The 17,214-nt window shown below is 45.4% G+C and overlaps 1 protein-coding gene across 2 annotated transcripts in view; it reads right to left on the bottom strand.

Annotated features, from left to right (window-relative positions):
* Positions 1-17,214, bottom strand: part of SHC4 (SHC adaptor protein 4) — a 58,165-nt gene that overhangs the window by 25,565 nt on the left and 15,386 nt on the right. For both annotated transcript variants that reach the window (XM_081888558.1, XM_081888557.1), the window contains one exon: positions 15,435-15,505. In XM_081888558.1, coding sequence (XP_081744684.1) covers positions 15,435-15,505 — 71 coding nt within the window. The remainder of the gene's footprint in view (positions 1-15,434; positions 15,506-17,214) is intronic.

Here is a 17,214-nt window from a genome sequence, read left to right as displayed (position 1 = left end):
TATATAACAACTTTTAACTTTGCTGCTGCTGCTATGTTTGTGTTTCTCTTTGCTTTAAGAGCTGATTGCATTTTGATATTGCTCTTAGAAACTGTTTTACTTGCATTTTTTAATTGATTGTGTAGTATGATTTTATGCTTATGTTCTGTATGCCATTCTCAGTCCTTGCAGAAGGACAGCAAGATATAAGTAAATTATTGATTATTACTTTAAATTCATTTCAACTCCCTTCTCGCGAACAATTAATCAGAGAAAAAGTTCTTGCCAAGCTCCTAGCTACTAAATTGGCCTTTATAAGGATGCGGGAATTCATCTTCCAAGTATATACAAGGGCCCAACAGTGAATAAAACAGACTGGCCTCTTATGTAAGGAAAGCACACTGAGAAGATGAATGAAATGGGGGGGAGGGGAATGAGGGGCAAACTGAAATTTGGCAATAAATGAATGCTCAGCTGCTTTGCCCAAAGACCCTCTGGGTAGAATGAATAAGTCCAAAGCAAATACAATAACAAGGGTTCTCATTCTTGAATGTGAAAAAAATAGCAGGACTTCAGGAACAGCTACCCACTCCAGTAATTTTCCCCCCAGTGGGAGGTCAAAGTTTGTTACCAAGTGGTCCCCATTATTTATATTGTCCAGTGGAAAATGCTTTGCTGAATAGCCCAAAACCTTTACCCCCATGAATGAATTTTGGCCATCTCAAGAGACCTAACGTAAAGACTGAACCACGAACTAGGCAGTCTTGAGTTCAAGTCTCTCCTCTCAGTAAGAAGCCTCTCTCTTTCTCTCTCCTTTCTGTGATACTGACTTAATACTGGCCTATTTTATAGGGCTGTTATGCCATTTCTAGCTCTTACGGCTTCAGGAACTACAGGGTTAGAAATGTAAGCTATGCACAGTGATATTTCAGAAAGCAGAGGGATGGCTACATAAGGTTTGCAGGGGACCGAGGCAGTTATAACTAGCAGAAGCCAAGTGATGCAAAAATAAATATAAAATACTGTATAAAGGTAAAGGGACCCCTGACCCATTAGGTCCAGTCGTGGCCGACTCTGGGGTTGCGGCGCTCATCTCGCTTTATTGGCTGAGGGAGCTGGCGTACAGCTTCCGGGTCACGTGGCCAACATGAGTATGCCGCTTCTGGTGAACCAGAGCAGCACACGGAAATGCCATTTGCCTTCCCGCCAGAGCGGTACCTATTTATCTACTTGCACTTTGATGTGCTTTCGAACTGCTAGGTTGGCAGGAGCAGGGACTGAGCAACGGGAGCTCACCCCGTCGCGGGGATTCGAACTGCCGACCTTCTGATCGGCAAGTCCTAGGCTCTGTGGTTTATGCAAACATGCTTAATTTAGATAGATTGCAGGGTACTGCTTTTCCTGGCATGGAATTTGAGTTGCTTTGGCACCCGTGATCTTAAAAGAAAACCAAAAAATCAGCACAGACACAACCTCTGCTCATCTTTAACTTCCTGGGAGCAGTTCATTCAATCACAATGCCATGTATACCAGTCATCAAGTAGTGAATTGTAGCACTGCACCAATAATACCAAAGTATTTCCTTTTTAACATAAAGGCCCACCTAACAATGAGGAAGGTATCTACTAAAGATGCTATGTCAACATTTATGTTGCTTTTTGGATGCCTGGCTGCCAAGGTGTTGTTGTATAAAGAATAAATAAAAAAAAAGGCAACAGAAGTACAATCAAGCTATCCTGCCAACAGCACCTGGGTTCCTTGGGTACTGCCAGGGCCCCTGTGGCCCCCTTTGAAAACGTTTCTGGGTTCGCAATGCCATGAAGTGGTACTACGTTAGGGTAGTCGTTGTTAGGGTCCAGTCGTGGCCGACTCTGGGGTTGCAGCGCTCATCTCGCTTTATTGGCCAAGGGAGCCGGTGTACAGCTTCCAGGTCACGTGGCCAGCATGACTAAGCTGCTACTGGTGAACCAGAGCAGCACACGTAAACCCCGTTTACCTTCCCGCCGGAGTGGTACCTATTTATCTACTTGCACTTTGACATGCTTTCGAACTGCTAGGTTGGCAGGAGCAGGGACCGAGCAACAGGAGCTCACCTCGTCGCGGGGATTCAAACCGCCTTCTGATCGGCAAGTCCTAGGCTCTGTGGTTTAACCCACAGCGCCATACATTAGGGTAGGGTTGCCATATTTCAAAAAATTGAAAATCCAAAGATGTTGCAAAATCGCAAAGAAATTGGATGTTTTTGAGCTATTTCTGAGGAAAATTGGCAAAAACGACACTGCCCAACATCGGCTGCCTATGTCCAAATTTGCCCAGACATTTTGTCAATTTTCAGCTGGACATTGCTTGTGGCGGCTGCAGTATTCCATATATGTCCGGAAAATTCTGGACGTATGGCAACCCTACATGAGGGCAGTGTGGAAAATCAAAATGGTAGCTCCTGGCCCCAGTCATCCAGCAGTTCCACAAAGTAAGCTAAAAAAGGGCCACTGATATAGATGGTTTCCACCAGAAGGCACTTTGCACAGGGGCCACCTCAAACTCTAAAGCTGTCCCCACAAGCAACGTGATCAAAATGGCAAAGATATCACTATAAAAATGAATAAGCAGCAGCCATCAAGGGATAAAAACAGTAGCTTTGTCTTCAGAGAAAGCCTGATAGGAGAGGTTAGTTTTCACCATCTATTTTAATATTGTTGCAACTCACCCTGGGACTTTTTAGTGAGAAATCTAACAAATAACTAAACCCACCTCTTAGGGAATGCAGTTCCAACGCATAAGTTCCACCACCACCAAGAAGGCTCTGTCCACATCCTACCGGCCTAATGTCAGAAAATGGCAGAATGTGGAGCAGAGCTTTGTGCAAAGATCTCAGGTGATGTGAAACTCCTGATTGCCTAGAGAAATGGAATTCCTTTACTGACACATATGGACTTAGGGCTTGTGGTTTGTTGCCCTTCAGCTGTAAAGAGTGCTGGTTTTCGCAGCGAAAGCTCCAGGACCAAAAAATAAAGTAAGAAGAAGAGTGCTCACACACAGCTTTTGAAGCGTTCCAGACCCTGTGCCTGGAAAAAGAGGGGCAAAAACTACATGTGGATAAACCCTTCATGAAAAGCACCTTTAAAAAAGAAAATAAGAGAAACCGCCACTAAATTCCTCTCTACACTTCTCTATTAAGATATAGCAATGTATCCCATTGATCAGCTAAGGAAACGCAGCTTGTCTTTATTACCACTGCTCTATTTTGTGTCAACTGGCAAGAACAATAATATTGCAATTACCAAGAGCAACTCTAACTGTTTTGTATTTTTTCTTTTTGTAATTGCAATACTGTAGGTAGAAAGACAGACAAGCAGATATATACCGTATTTTTCGCTCTATAAGACGCACCAGACCATAAGACGCACCAAGTTTTTGAAGGAGGAAAATAAGAAAAAATATATTCTGAATCTCAGAAGCCAGAACAAGAGGGATTGCTGCGCAGTGAAAGCAGCGATCCCTCTTGCTGTTCTGGCTTCTGGGATAGCTGCACAGCCTGCATTCGCTCCATAAGACGCACACATATTTCCCTTTACTTTTTAGGAGGGAAAAAGTGAGTCTTATAGAGCAAAAAATACGGTACATACAAGCTGATGTGTTGGTTACTTTGGGAAACCTTGAGTGTGTACACACACAGACACACACCCTGTTGTCTCTAGGTCAGGTGGGGGGGGGATCCTCTTTTAGGCATTTATGAATTAGCCTTGAGCCCTTGACACAGTTCTGTTTTGCCTTCCCCCATCTGTTTAAATTGTCTATATAGTGTTGGACTGAGCCTGACAATTACCCACAGAGGTGGAAATCGCAAAACCAATTCGATTTTATCCAGCATATGAGGAATTTGTTACTTTTATTGCCCTGAAACTGCATGAAACCAGCCATTTCATGCTAAAACTCTTTTGGGTGTCAAGGAACTTGCCAGCCCCGGAGCCTGCGGTCTTCTAGACTGTCTAGAAAAAAAGAATTTTGTTGAGGAGGAGAGGCAATCTTGCAACGAACACTGGCCCACTTTGTTTATTGTTTCTCCAAATGAGGCTGGGAGCAAGGAGGTGGGCTGATGTAAGTGAACAAGAATGCTGTTGAAGATTCGATTTTAAGCATCTGAGGCCCTTCCTTCACCCGCAGAACAGAAAGGGATTGTATGTATTGACAAAGTAGAAAGTCTAATCATCAAGATAAAATCAGCCTTATCCAGTTAGCCCCACAATTTCAGATGCCTTCTAACTCTAGCGCTTTTGCCTAGCTGCTTTCAAGGTTTAATGTAGCTATCCAACAAGGTATAGATCCCAACTTTGTTATCCCGTCCCAAAACTACTGTCGGCAAGACAGAACATGAGAGAAACCAAACAAAACGATTTAGAAAAATCATGAACTGTGTACTAATAAAAGGAGGACAGCCAGATCAAGTGCATGCTAACTTTTAAATCTTATTTTGGTTTCCAAATTCTTTTACAAAAACAACACAGTACGAAACATAGAACCAAGAGTTGTTGCTTACAAGTGTTATGTTCCCAAAGATCTGTCCCAAACAGGAATAGATTGGATATTCTCTTCCCCCTGAGACTAGCCGGAAAGGATTAGCGCCCTATGTCCAAGCATGTAATCCAAACAAATTGGCCCAGGAGTAAAGCCCATTGAACTCAATGGTGCTCTCTTCCGGGAATACAGAATTGTACTGCAATGGACACATACTGAATTGTATGTGGTTTTGTGACACTTGTAAAAAATACTGGTGTATATTATACTAGGCCTAGGGCAGGCATAGGCAAACTCAGCCCTCCAGATGTTTTGGGACTACAACTCCCATCATGCCTAGCTAACAGGACCAGTGGTCAGGGATGATGGGAATTGTAGTCTCAAAATATTTGGAGGGCCAAGTTTGCCTGTGCCTGGCCTAGGGTATCCACAGCAGGTATTAAAATGTAGGAGTGTCACAGGTTGCAATGATAGTCTGTGCATTAAGTCCTATGCAGCTGTTCAAGCTATGTGCATGAAATATACATGTAACAGAAAGAAAGAGAATTGGCATTGTAGTGACAGGCCCCCTCCTCAACCAAAAGATGATCAGGTTAACATATAAGTAGAGTTTATGCACACACTGACTCTCTTGATTCCAACGTTGTGTGTAGACAGTCCTTCTTACTTGCAGTTGTATACAAGTGAGACTTGCAATAATACATTACAATGCTTCTGCTCAGGATTCCAGGCACCCAGCCTTGCCCTGTTCCAGGATACTCCATACCCCCCAATTGCAAGCGTCTAGGTGTAACGTGGGGGACGCAGGTGGCGCTGTGGGTTAAACCACAGAGCCTAGGACTTGCCGATCAGAAGGTCGGCGGTACGAATCCCCGTGACGGGGTGAGCTCCCGTTGCTCGATCCCAGCTCCTGCCAACCTAGCAGTTCGAAAGCACGTCAAAGTGCAAGTAGATAAATAGGTACCGCTCCGGCGGGAAGGTAAACGGCGTTTCCGTGCGCTGCTCTGGTTCGCCAGAAGCGGCTTAGTCATGCTGGCCACATGACCCGGAAGCTGTACGCCAGCTCCCTCAGCCAATAAAGCGAGATGAGCGCCGCAACCCCAGAGTCGGCCACGACTGGACCTAATGGTCAGGGGTCACTTTACCTTTACGTGTAAATATGTTAATAAACCATACTTCTTAAAGACGCTAGCCACTGCTGTGCCTTGATCTTCCCAACAGAAGCACAACCCTGGGTAAGCACCTGGAACCCCTGATTGGGGTGGTGTGTAAGAATACATACTACGACACAAAGAAGTTTTAAAATTATTTAGGAGTGTTCCAATGTGTAAGCGGCAACCGAATGTTTACCTTCACTTCTTTTTGCTTTCCAGAATGAGATAGAGCTTGCTTCTACCACTGTATGGCAGAAAGCGAATGTGAAATGTTTATTTAAGTGTTGGGTATACAATCCATTTTTGTTGTTGTTGCAAACTTAACGATATGCATAAGTTAATTGCAACAGCAAAAAGCTTCCGACTCCCAAGTATGAGCAATCCATTAAGGCTGAATGGGAGCTTTAATGACTTAAGCTTGTAACAATTCATTTTCAAAAGCATTGCTTCGGCTTTAATGCAGAAGCCTCTTTTAATAACTAGGCACAGTCTTCCACCCATTTCTGCATCTTCTTTATTGATGTTGGAAATGCAAAAGAAATCTAGCCCACCCTTCCCACTGGATTCTTCTTTCCATTGTTTCTCTCTTGCTGGGGATACCATCCTTCACTATGTGTCCTTGGGCACCCGCTTCTATCAGACAAAGGAGATTCTTTGGTTGGAAGCAAGATATTCCACTGGCATGACTAGGAACCCCCGTGTATATTGGATATGTATCCACAAGTGCAGTGGAATGTGAAAATAGGTGTTGCCCCACCTCGTCCTCCTTAATACAGCATCCCAGACACCAAAATACAGTGGTACCTCAGGTTACATACGCTTCAGGTTACAGACTCTCCTAACCCAGGAATAGTACCTCGGGTTAAGAACTTTGCTTCAGGATGAGAACAGAAATCGTACTCCGGGGCGCAGCGGCAGCAAGAGGCCCCATTAGCTAAAGTGGTGCTTCAGGTTAAGAACAGTTTCAGGTTAAGAACAGACCTGCAGAACAAATTAAGTTCTTAACCTGAGGTACCACTGTATATGTAATATCTCCTAGCATGTGGTAAGGGATAAGCTTGGACACAGGCCTTCTAACAGATGCAACTCTTGCAAAAACGTAGCTTAAACCACAGAGCCTATGACTTGCTGATCAGAAGGTCAGCGGTTTGAATCCCCGCAACGGGGTGAGCTCCCGTTGCTCGGTCCCTGCTCCTGCCAACCTAGCAGTTCGAAAGCACGTCAAAGTGCAAGTAAATAAATAGGTACTGATCTGGTGGGAAGGTAAACGGCGTTTCCATGTGCTGCTCTGGTTCGCCAGAAGCGGCTTAGTCATGCTGGCCACATGACCCAGAAGCTGTACACCGGCTCCCTCGGCCAATAAAGCGAGATGAGCACCGCAACCCCAGAGTCGGCCATGAGTGGACCTAATGGTCAGGGGTCCCTTTACCTTTTTCCTTTACCTACAGAATCAAACCATTGGTTCCTCTAGCTTAAGTATTGTTTACACCAGGTGCTGGGAACCTCTGGGCCTCCAGATATTGCTGAACTACAACTCTCATCAACCCCACCAACCAGATCTACACTGACTTGGCTGCAGCCCTCCAGGATTTCCAAGAGAGAATGTTTCCCAGCCAGACCTGGAGATTCTGGGTATTGAGCCTGGGACTATCCTGTATGCAAAGAAGATGCTCTGCTACTAAGTTTTGACACTTCCCTTTCCTGCCAGGCTGCCGGCCCCTGCACCTAAGTTTGGACACAAGCGAACTGTGTACTTAAGGCAGCTGAGTCTGCAGGGTTTAGTGCCCTGCGGGAAGCATGGGGGTCTTCCTCTGCTGTGCTATGGCCTCGGTGTGAAATAGCATCCTTTGCCACCATTGCATGGTTTAAGTTAGGTATGGGTGATGTCAGTTTCAGTTTCTTATCTTTCTAATCTTAACTTCCCTATCAGTTTGCAATTCTTTTTTAAAAAAGTCTTGCCTCTCTCTCTTTTTCTTCCTGATCCTGCTCACTCATTATTTTGTGTGTATGTTTTCACCCAGACACAATGTTTTAGGTTACAGCATGAGGGTGGGAAGAAATTCACAGAAAGGTCCAAAGGTCTGCTCCTGGATGTATTGAAGATGAACTTTCTAAAGCAACTGTTTTCAGAGCTTTTGTGGTGTTTTTTATATTCTTCACAATGATCAGATATATAGGTTAATGACATGTGGTCTGAAAAATAGGAGAGAGAGAGACCTGCTTGCCCTCTGCCATCTCTGAATGATGTCTCTGCTCTGACAATTTCCTACAATTGTGCTGTGTGGCACAAAAGTCAAAATATTAAGAAGCTGTTGCCTCAGAATCCTTCACGCCACTATCAATTTCACCAAGGTTGGGGGTGGGAAGCAAAGAAAAAACTAGAATCTTGAAAGACACACTCCTACCTGACCAGAATCTAGGAAAGCATGCCTGCTCTCAGAGGAAAAGCATATGAGATTCCCCTCCAACATGTGGAAGTGAAAAACAGGAGCAATTAATTCCAATCTTAGATTTAACATAGGAATACCACATCTGTGCTTCTGTAAAGCAGAAAATCTGTTTGCAGAGGAAGTTATAGACGTCTCAAGATGACATACAGAACAGTGTAGTTCATGCTTAAATAGCCTTCAGGGAACCATGGGTTGTCTTTATTGCTTCCTGCTCAATGGAGACATTTTATGATATTCATTCGTATGATTGGTGGTGGGCAATATATTAGTGAAATAATATCTAGCTACAGGTTCTTCGCGGCTTTCTAAGCTGAAGCCTGAGGCTCGCTAGCCTATTAAACGAAATGGATTCAACACCAACCACTGAACGTCATTTCCCTTCCAATATCACTTTGATAAATAGTAGTGATATAAACAGGGACCATGACACAATAATATGTTCTGCGTGGCAACTTGAGAGACAAAAGGGCAGCCAAACGTATTTTCTAGACTGCTTGTTTTTTTTCCAGACCATGCATGCAAAAACAGAAGAAAACAGGGCAGTGATTCAAATGGCCTGGTGCCCATTGTAAATGTCAGATTCTGAAGCCAGTTCTAGTTGCATGCAACTGGGCATCTACGACAACTAGAAGTCTTGGAAGAAGATGTACATCCTCATCTACATCAAAAGGGGCATTCAGTATCTGTTCAGTGGGGTTCATATGAACATCACAATGCGGACACTCAGCTTCATCAGCTACATGTCTAGATGCCTGAACAGATCCCTCTTGGTTAAGGACGAGGGAGAAATTTCATTCACTTCCCATTTAAGTGGACAGACTTCACACACACATTCCAAACAATACGGGGACCAAAACACACCCGCCCTTCAAAATCTGCACTCCTTTGAGTTTAGCAATGCAGTTCTCCAGTCATGTGAGGTGTACAAAGATGCATGTAACTCGGGTAACGTGTAAATAAAAATGCATATACTGCTGCAAATAACATACAAAAGTGTACTATATTAGTGCACTATATGCTTTGTATAAATGTGCATATTAGGCAAAATTGCATACAAACGTAAGTATATTATGAGAAATTTGCACTAAAACGTTGGTGAATTTTCATGCGGAATTCTATATAAAAAAAGAAAGCAAAATAATGTGGAAATGAGAATTGAATTTAAGATTGGGAAAGATGAAAAACTGAGAAACTGAAACGGACAGATTCTCTCAATTCCTATTCTTGGGATAGTTGTCTAATGTTGACAACAAGTCATTTTCTTCTGATCCACTTGCTTTCCTCCCATCCTGCCCCATCAGTTGCTTGCATTTTTTGTGGAAAAGAACGTTTTTGTGCATCACATATGCAGTAGAGCACAAACATTTGGTGCAGTTTCTGTTTCATCAGATTTCTGGGCATGCCTGAATTCTTTTACACATTCTGTCTGCCACATAAACACCATGTGGTATAACCAGTTACCAGGCTATATACTGGAGATGCATAAAACCTAGGATCAAGACGACAAAGCCACTCCCGATCTAAGGAGGGGGTGGTGTTGCGGGCTCACGCCCCACCCATATTCTCGCGGGGCTGGCGCTAGCCCCGCGGGACTCAAGGATCCACATTGATATTCATTTCCGGCAGTGCCAGCCAATTGGCTGACGCTGGGGGCGGGCCCACCTGAGGGCACTTAAGGTTATGTCAGCCCGGGCTCGCCCCTTTTCCTCCTCTGCAGCAGCCGCGTTTTCCCACCCACCCGCCCTTTAGGTGTGCATTAGGTGTTTGCTATGGGCTTCGGCTGGTCGCCGCAAGGGGCCTGGTAGGAGTTTTTCCATTTGGCTAATTGGCTGAATTTTGAAGCCACTTGGTTTTTGTCGCCTACCTCGTAGCAAATCGTCACAATTCCTGGGATTGGCGGTTAGGCATTGGCCAGGGTATTGTCATGCAAATGAGGTCGGGGGGGAGGATCGCCATCACCTCCCCCAATTCTTGATGGGTAGTTCACTAAAGGACTCCGGGGGGCATCGCCTTGTCCGAAACCTACGGAGGCTAGGGCCTAAAGCGCGCCCCCGAGCAGTAACCCCTTGGGGAGCGCCTAGGGATGTGCATCTCGGGGGCTCCCCCTGTTGGTGCTTAACCCTTCCCGGTTAGACCGGATAGTCTGTTAGGGCCAATGCCTAAGGCCAATACCACTCTTACCTGTAATCAATAAAGTTGTGGCCATTTTTCGCCCATTAACCTAAATTCTGGTGTCCGGTGTCTTTATTTATTCCATCTGTGGGGGGGCGGGTATCGCCACGCAAATAGAGGTGCTGCTTTATTTCCTGATACTTGCTAACTATTAGCAGCCTGAAATTAGCTCCAGAAACAAGCCCCTTCTGCTAAATAAAATATGGAATGTTATTAACATTAATCTAATACATGCCTATGCAGTTTTAAGTATGGGGAAGCATTAGATGAGTTCGTTGAAGGAGACAATATTTGTGAGATTTTACTACCCATATAGTGGGATAGATTAGAATCTCTGATCTAGAGTTGAAAACTCTCATTTTCTTTCTGATCAGTTCTGAATGTTCTTCTATGATATGCAATAGGATGTATGTTCCCAAACTGTGTCTCAATGGAAAAAGAGGTGTTTGCATTATTATAAGGTTAGGTTTTTGAGTTCGGAAATCATCATTCACAACCTCTGGGGAGCTGATCAGCCCAATGTCACAAGGATTGGAATCCAGTTTGGAATCCATTGGATGTACATATGGCATAAAGTTCATGTTGAATTGTCTGAGAGGAAAAAATAGAATTTTGGTACAATCTTCCTTGGCATGGCATGAAGCAGAACCATATGTAGCCTGTACTGAATATGGCTAAGGATATCAGAAATCTGTACAACAGAAGTTTTTAAATGAGATCTTTAATAATAATAATAATAATAATAATAATAATAATAATAATTTATTATTTATACCCCGCCCATCTGGCTGAGTTTCCCCAGCAACTCTGGACGGCTCCCAATCAGTGTTAAAAACAGTACAGCATCACATATTAAAAACTTCCCTGAACAGGGCTGCCTTAAGATGTCTTCTGAATGTCAGGTAATTCTTTATCTCTTTGACATCTGATGGGAGGGCGTTCCACAGGGCGGGCGCCACTACCGAGAAGGCCCTCTGTCTGGTTCCCTGTAGCCTCACTTCTCGCAATGAGGGAACCGCCAGAAGGCCCTCGGCGCTGGATCTCAGTGTCCGGGCTGAACGATAGAGGTGGAGACGCTCCTTCAGGTATACAGGACCGAGGCCGTTTAGGGCTTTAAAGGTCAGCACCAACACTTTGAATCGTGCTCGGAAACGTACTGGGAGCCAGTGCAGATCTCTCAGGACCGGTGTTATGTGTTCCCGGCGGCCACTCCCAGTCACCAGTCTAGCTGCCGCATTCTGGATTAATTGCAGTTTCCGGGTCACCTTCAAAGGTAGCCCCACGTAGAGCGCGTTGCAGTAGTCCAAGCGTGAGATAACTAGAGCATGCACCACTCTGGCGAGACAGTCCGCGGGGAGGTAGGGTCTTAGCCTGCGTACCAGGTGGAGCTGGTAGACAGCTGCCCTGGACACAGAGTTAACCTGCGCCTCCATGGACAGCTGTGAGTCCAAAATGACTCCCAGGCTGTGCACCTGGTCCTTCAGGGGCACAGTTACCCCATTCAGAACCAGGGAATCCTCCACACCTGCCCGCCTCCTGTCCCCCAAAAACAGTACTTCTGTCTTGTCAGGATTCAACCTCAATCTGTTAGCCGCCATCCAACCTCCAACCGCCTCCAGGCACTCACACAGGACCTTCACCGCCTTCACTGGTTCTGATTTAAAGGAGAGGTAGAGCTGGGTGTCATCTGCATACTGATGGACACCCAGTCCAAACCCCCTGATGATCTCTCCCAGCGGCTTCATATAGATATTAAAAAGCATGGGGGAGAGGACAGAACCCTGAGGCACCCCACAAGTGAGAGCCCAGGGGTCTGAACACTCACCCCCCACCACCACTTTCTGGACACGGCCCAGGAGGAAGGAGCGGAACCACTGTATGACAGTGCCCCCAGCTCCCAGCCCCTCTAGACGGTCCAGAAGGATGTTATGGTCGATGGTGTCAAAGGCCGCTGAGAGATCCAGCAGAACTAGGAAACAGCTCTCACCTTTGTCCCTAGCCCGCCGGAGATCATCAACCAGCGCGACCAAGGCAGTTTCAGTCCCATGGTGAGGCCTGAATCCCGATTGGAAGGGATCCAAATGGTCCGTTTCCTCCAGGCGTGCTTGGAGTTGTTCAGCAACCACCCGCTCAATCACCTTGCCCAAGAATGGCAGATTTGAGACTGGGCGATAGTTGGCCAAATTGGCCGGGTCTAAAGATGTTTTTTTAAGAAGCGGTTTAATGACCGCCTCTTTCAGCGGGTCTGGGAAGGCTCCCTCACAGAGGGAAGCATTCACCACCCCGCAAAGCCCATCGCCCAGCCCTTCCCGGCTCGCTTTTATCAGCCAGGATGGGCAAGGATCAAGGAGACAGGTGGTCGGTTTCACTCGTCCAAGCAGCCTGTCCACATCCTCGGAGGTAACAGATTGGAATTGATCCCATATAACAGGACCAGACAGAACTCTAGCACTCTCCCGCCCTGGACCTGCTTCCACGGTGGAGTCTACCTCCTTCTGAATCTGAGCGATTTTATCTGCAAAAAACTTTGCAAAAGCATTGCAGGAGATCTTGGGGTCCCTACCAGGCCCCGGTGGTACAGGTGGTTCCGATAAACTGCGAACCACCTGAAAAAGTCTCCTGCTGCTGTTTTCTGCAGATGCAATGGAGGCGGCGAAGAAGGCCCTCTTCGCCGTCGCCATTGCCACTTGGTAGGCTCGACGTTGAGCTCTAACCTGTGTCCGGTCTGATTCAGAATGAGTTTTCCGCCACCGGCGCTCTAGCCGTCTCAACGATTGTTTCATCGCCCTCAGCTCCAGGGAAAACCACGGGGCTGTCCGGGCTCCATGCAATCGGAGAGGGCGCTTCGGAGCCAGACAGTCAATAGCCCTGGTTAACTCCGCATTCCAGCGTGCCACCAGGGAATCAGCTGAAAGGCCATCAACTTGGGATAGAGCATCCCCTACCACTCTCTGGAAGCCAATTGGATCCAGTGGCGGGGGCGGACCATCTGAATCGGTCCCACCTCCCTGCGGAGGGGAAGGGTTGCGGAGAAGTCCAGTTGCACCAGGAAATGATCTGACCATGGCACTTCTTTTGTTTCGCTTTTAGTTAATGTCAGATCACCAACATCCGTAGAGGTAAACACCAAGTCTAAGGCATGTCCGTGGCTATGAGTTGGGCCAGACTTATTCAGGGACAGCCCCATGGAGGCCATGCTTTCCACGAAGTCCTGAGCGGCCCCTTGTAAGGTCGTGTCGGCATGGATGTTAAAATCCCCCAGGACAACCAAGCTAGGTGTCTCCAGGAGCATATCCGCCACGACCTGAAGCAGCTCGGGCAGGGAATCCTTGGTGCAGCGGGGAGGTCGGTACACCAGTAGGAATCCTGTACTGCCCCTATTGCCCAACTTCCAGAACATGCACTCAGAAAACTGGGTCTTCCCAATAGGACGCCTGGTGCAGACTAATGACTTCCTAAAAATCACTGCAACCCCCCCTCCCCGCCCACATGACCTGGGTTGCTGTGCGTAAGAGAAACCTGGTGGGCAAGCAGCGGCAAGGACAGGCCCATCTGCTTCATCCAACCAGGTCTCTGTCACACATGCCAGGTCAAATCCTCCATCCACAATCAGGTCGTGGATGGCAGTGGTTTTATTCATCATTGACCTGGCATTGCAGGGACCGAGCAACAGGAGCTCACCCCGTCGCGGGGATTCAAACCGCCGACCTTCTGATCGGCAAGTCCTGGGCTCTGTGGTTTAACCCACAGCGCCACCCGCGTCCCTTGGATCGGCATACCAGCCAGCTATTAATTGTGGTTACCACTGATTCTCTTCCTCCCTTTAAGAGCCAAGCTAGTTGTGATGTTAAGTGCATGGAAGCAATTAAGGGTGCAATTTATTTTATTTTAAAATGTAAATAGCTGATTAAACTCTTTTCCCCCACAGACCGCATGAAAGTTTTCCACACACACCCCCCACCAGCCAAGTTGATATTAGTCCCAAGAGGGAGACTCACAATGGTGTCACAGAGAGCTTAAGGGAAAGCAGGGTGTTTTATATATACTTATGAGAAATCTCATAAAATATCTTCTCTAGGTGTAATGCAAATAAGAAGAAAATAAAAGCATGCTCTGATAAAGGTAAAGGTAAAGGTACCCCTGCCCGTACGGGCCAGTCTTGCCAGACTCTGGGGTTGTGCGCCCATCTCACTCAAGAGGCCAGGGGCCAGCGCTGTCCGAAGACACTTCCGGGTCACGTGGCCAGCGTGACATCGCTGCTCTGGTGAGCCAGAGCTGCACACGGAAACGCCGTTTACCTTCCCGCTAGAAAGCGGTCCCTATTTATCTACTTGCACCCGAGGGTGCTTTTGAACTGCTAGGTTGGCAGGCGCTGGGACCGAACAACGGGAGCGCACCCCACTGCGGGGATTCGAACCGCCGACCTTTCGATCGGCAAGCCCTAGGTGCTGAGGCTTTAACCCACAGATACAACCACAATAATCTCGAGATGACCAACATAAAGACCTAAATACAAAACAGGCACAATAAAATAGTGCATACAGTGCATAACAAAAACAGCTATCAGATACGTTCATATATTACAACTATCAACTGTACCACAGGGACTTAAAATTAGATCTTGAAAACAGAAAAATCTTAACCTGGGTGCCAGGCAGGCCTCCCTAGGGAGAGATTCTAGAGCCAGGAGCCACCAACAAAAAGGCCCCCTTTCTCTTTCATTTCATTGACTGTAGTAATGATTTTCTAAAAGCCAGTTCTCCCGCTTTTCCAAAAAGGATTATTGCTTCTCTTACCCTCTTGAAAATTACAGTAGAAATAAGAATGTGAAAGTTCCCACGTGATAATATTTACGTGTGGCTGCATTTTTTACACTTTTTTTACACTTTGTGAGCTGCCAGGACAGCCCAGGAAGCCAGCAGGGGAATAGGAGGCTAAAGAAAATCGGGTGGTGTGCGGTGTGCTTCTCAGATGCCAGATCTGCTACCTGAGGTGACTGCTTCACCTCGTCTCATGGGAGGGCCGGTCCTATGAGCTGATATTGTAGCCTCAAACAGAACAAAAAGGACTATGTTAAAAAGTCATTGAAAAGCAATCACTTCTACCTGCAAAATAAAGGATTCACTATTTAGTAAGCTGCTATTTTCAAACTTCAACCACTTACCTGGTAACTTGTGTCCGAGTGCCAAAATCCAGAGATCTCATTGACTGCAACACTTCAATACAGCCCATATACTAGAGTAAATATTGAGAGAGAGAGAAATCACAGCTGTTTAAAAATTATCTAGAAAAATAAAGAGAAAGAAGTTTCAATCAGAAAACGTTCAAAAGATATACTCCTTAATTTAAAATGATAGCACAGAAATACATAACTCATTCCAAAATCTCCCCATTTCTTATTATTTATGGAATTTATACCCAGCCCTTCCACCTGAAGGAGCCTAGAGTAGCAAACACATTCAAAACAAGACAATAAAAAAGCATTCTAAAAGCAATTAAAACATTCTAAAAACAGTTGCAGTTGAAAACATAACCTTATCCAGTGATTTCAGGGTTGCCAAGAACAGTGTATTCCAGCCATCAAACGCCCAGGTAAATACAAATGTTTTTTCATTTTTCCTGACCGTCAGAAGTGCATGTATTAGAAGAAAGTGTGCATAAAAATGAATTTATTGGTGAAAATAACATACAAAAATGTGTTGTATTAAGGGAAATTGCTTGCAAAAATGTGTACATTAGTCAAAACTGCATACAAAAATGTGCGTGCTAGGAGAAATTCCCACTAAAATTGTGATGCATGTTCTTGAGAATTATATTTATTTATTTATCTATGGATAATTGCTGCAGAAACGTGGAAAACTGAATTTATGGTTCGTAAAATGAGAAAGTGGGAGAACCAGAATTAGACCTCACCATTCCTAACGTTGACTAATGCATACATTTCTGTAAGCAATTTTCCCTAATCTAATGCATTTTTGTATGTTGTTATTTTCTAATATATTCATTCTTATGCACACTTTCCCCTAATGTATATGCATTTCTGTTTGTTTGTTTTTTAAAAAAGGTCAGTTGGGAGAACTGTACTGCAAAATCTGGATAGGCTTGAATTCTGAAGGATGGCTGTGTTTCAGTTTCCATATGGATGGAGTCGCCTTTAGATGCAAACACAATCAATGTTCCCATCCCTAATATGGCATCATATATAAAGTAAAAACAAAGAAGTTGCAATGCATTTCATATAATATTGCAATTAGCTCCCAAGTCTAAGATGTAGATTTGGGGGGGGGGTGTAATTTATGAAGAGGCTTTTCGAATCAAATATTTGAAAAATTCCCCTTGAGATCATTTATCCATTGAAGAACATGTGCGATCTATGCTATGAAAGGGAGGCAACGGTGTATTTATATGCGTGCTCTGTTTTCTGTTAAGAGCAGAAGTCTTGCAAACTGGCAGGGCTGTGCTTCGCCATGCTTGATAAAGCCAAAGATTCGGAGGAGTAGGTGAGTCACAGTCATATGACTGTTAGTAAGATCACGCTGCACACATCTGTGTGGGAAGCTACGCTGAGCAAAAACTGCAAGGTTGGGGTGGGGAGGGTGAGAGAGAAAAGAGAAATCAATGCCAGGGGGTTTTGCCATAAATTATCCTGAGCAGAGTTAATCTTATCAGCATTTCACAAAAGCCACTTGCACTTAAAAGCTTGAACAGGGATAATACATTAAATACAGGAGCATCTCTTAGGATCTGGGCTTTTTTAAAAAAAACGTCAATGGGTGACTCCAGCTCCTGGGACTATTAATGGCTGTAGTTTTCAATAGGAAGGGAATTGAGAAAAATGGGTAGGGCTGGTTTTAGAAGGAATCAAGGTGGGGTGAACACCAATGGTCCTGAGGAAGTCTGAGGGTCCTGGGGGAAATCCCAGAGACACTATGTGACCTTTGCTT

Source organism: Podarcis melisellensis, assembly GCF_964234715.1.
Source record: "Podarcis melisellensis genome assembly, chromosome: 14".
Taxonomy (NCBI): Eukaryota; Metazoa; Chordata; class Lepidosauria; order Squamata; family Lacertidae; genus Podarcis; species Podarcis melisellensis.
This window is presented reverse-complemented; position numbering and strand designations above follow the sequence as displayed.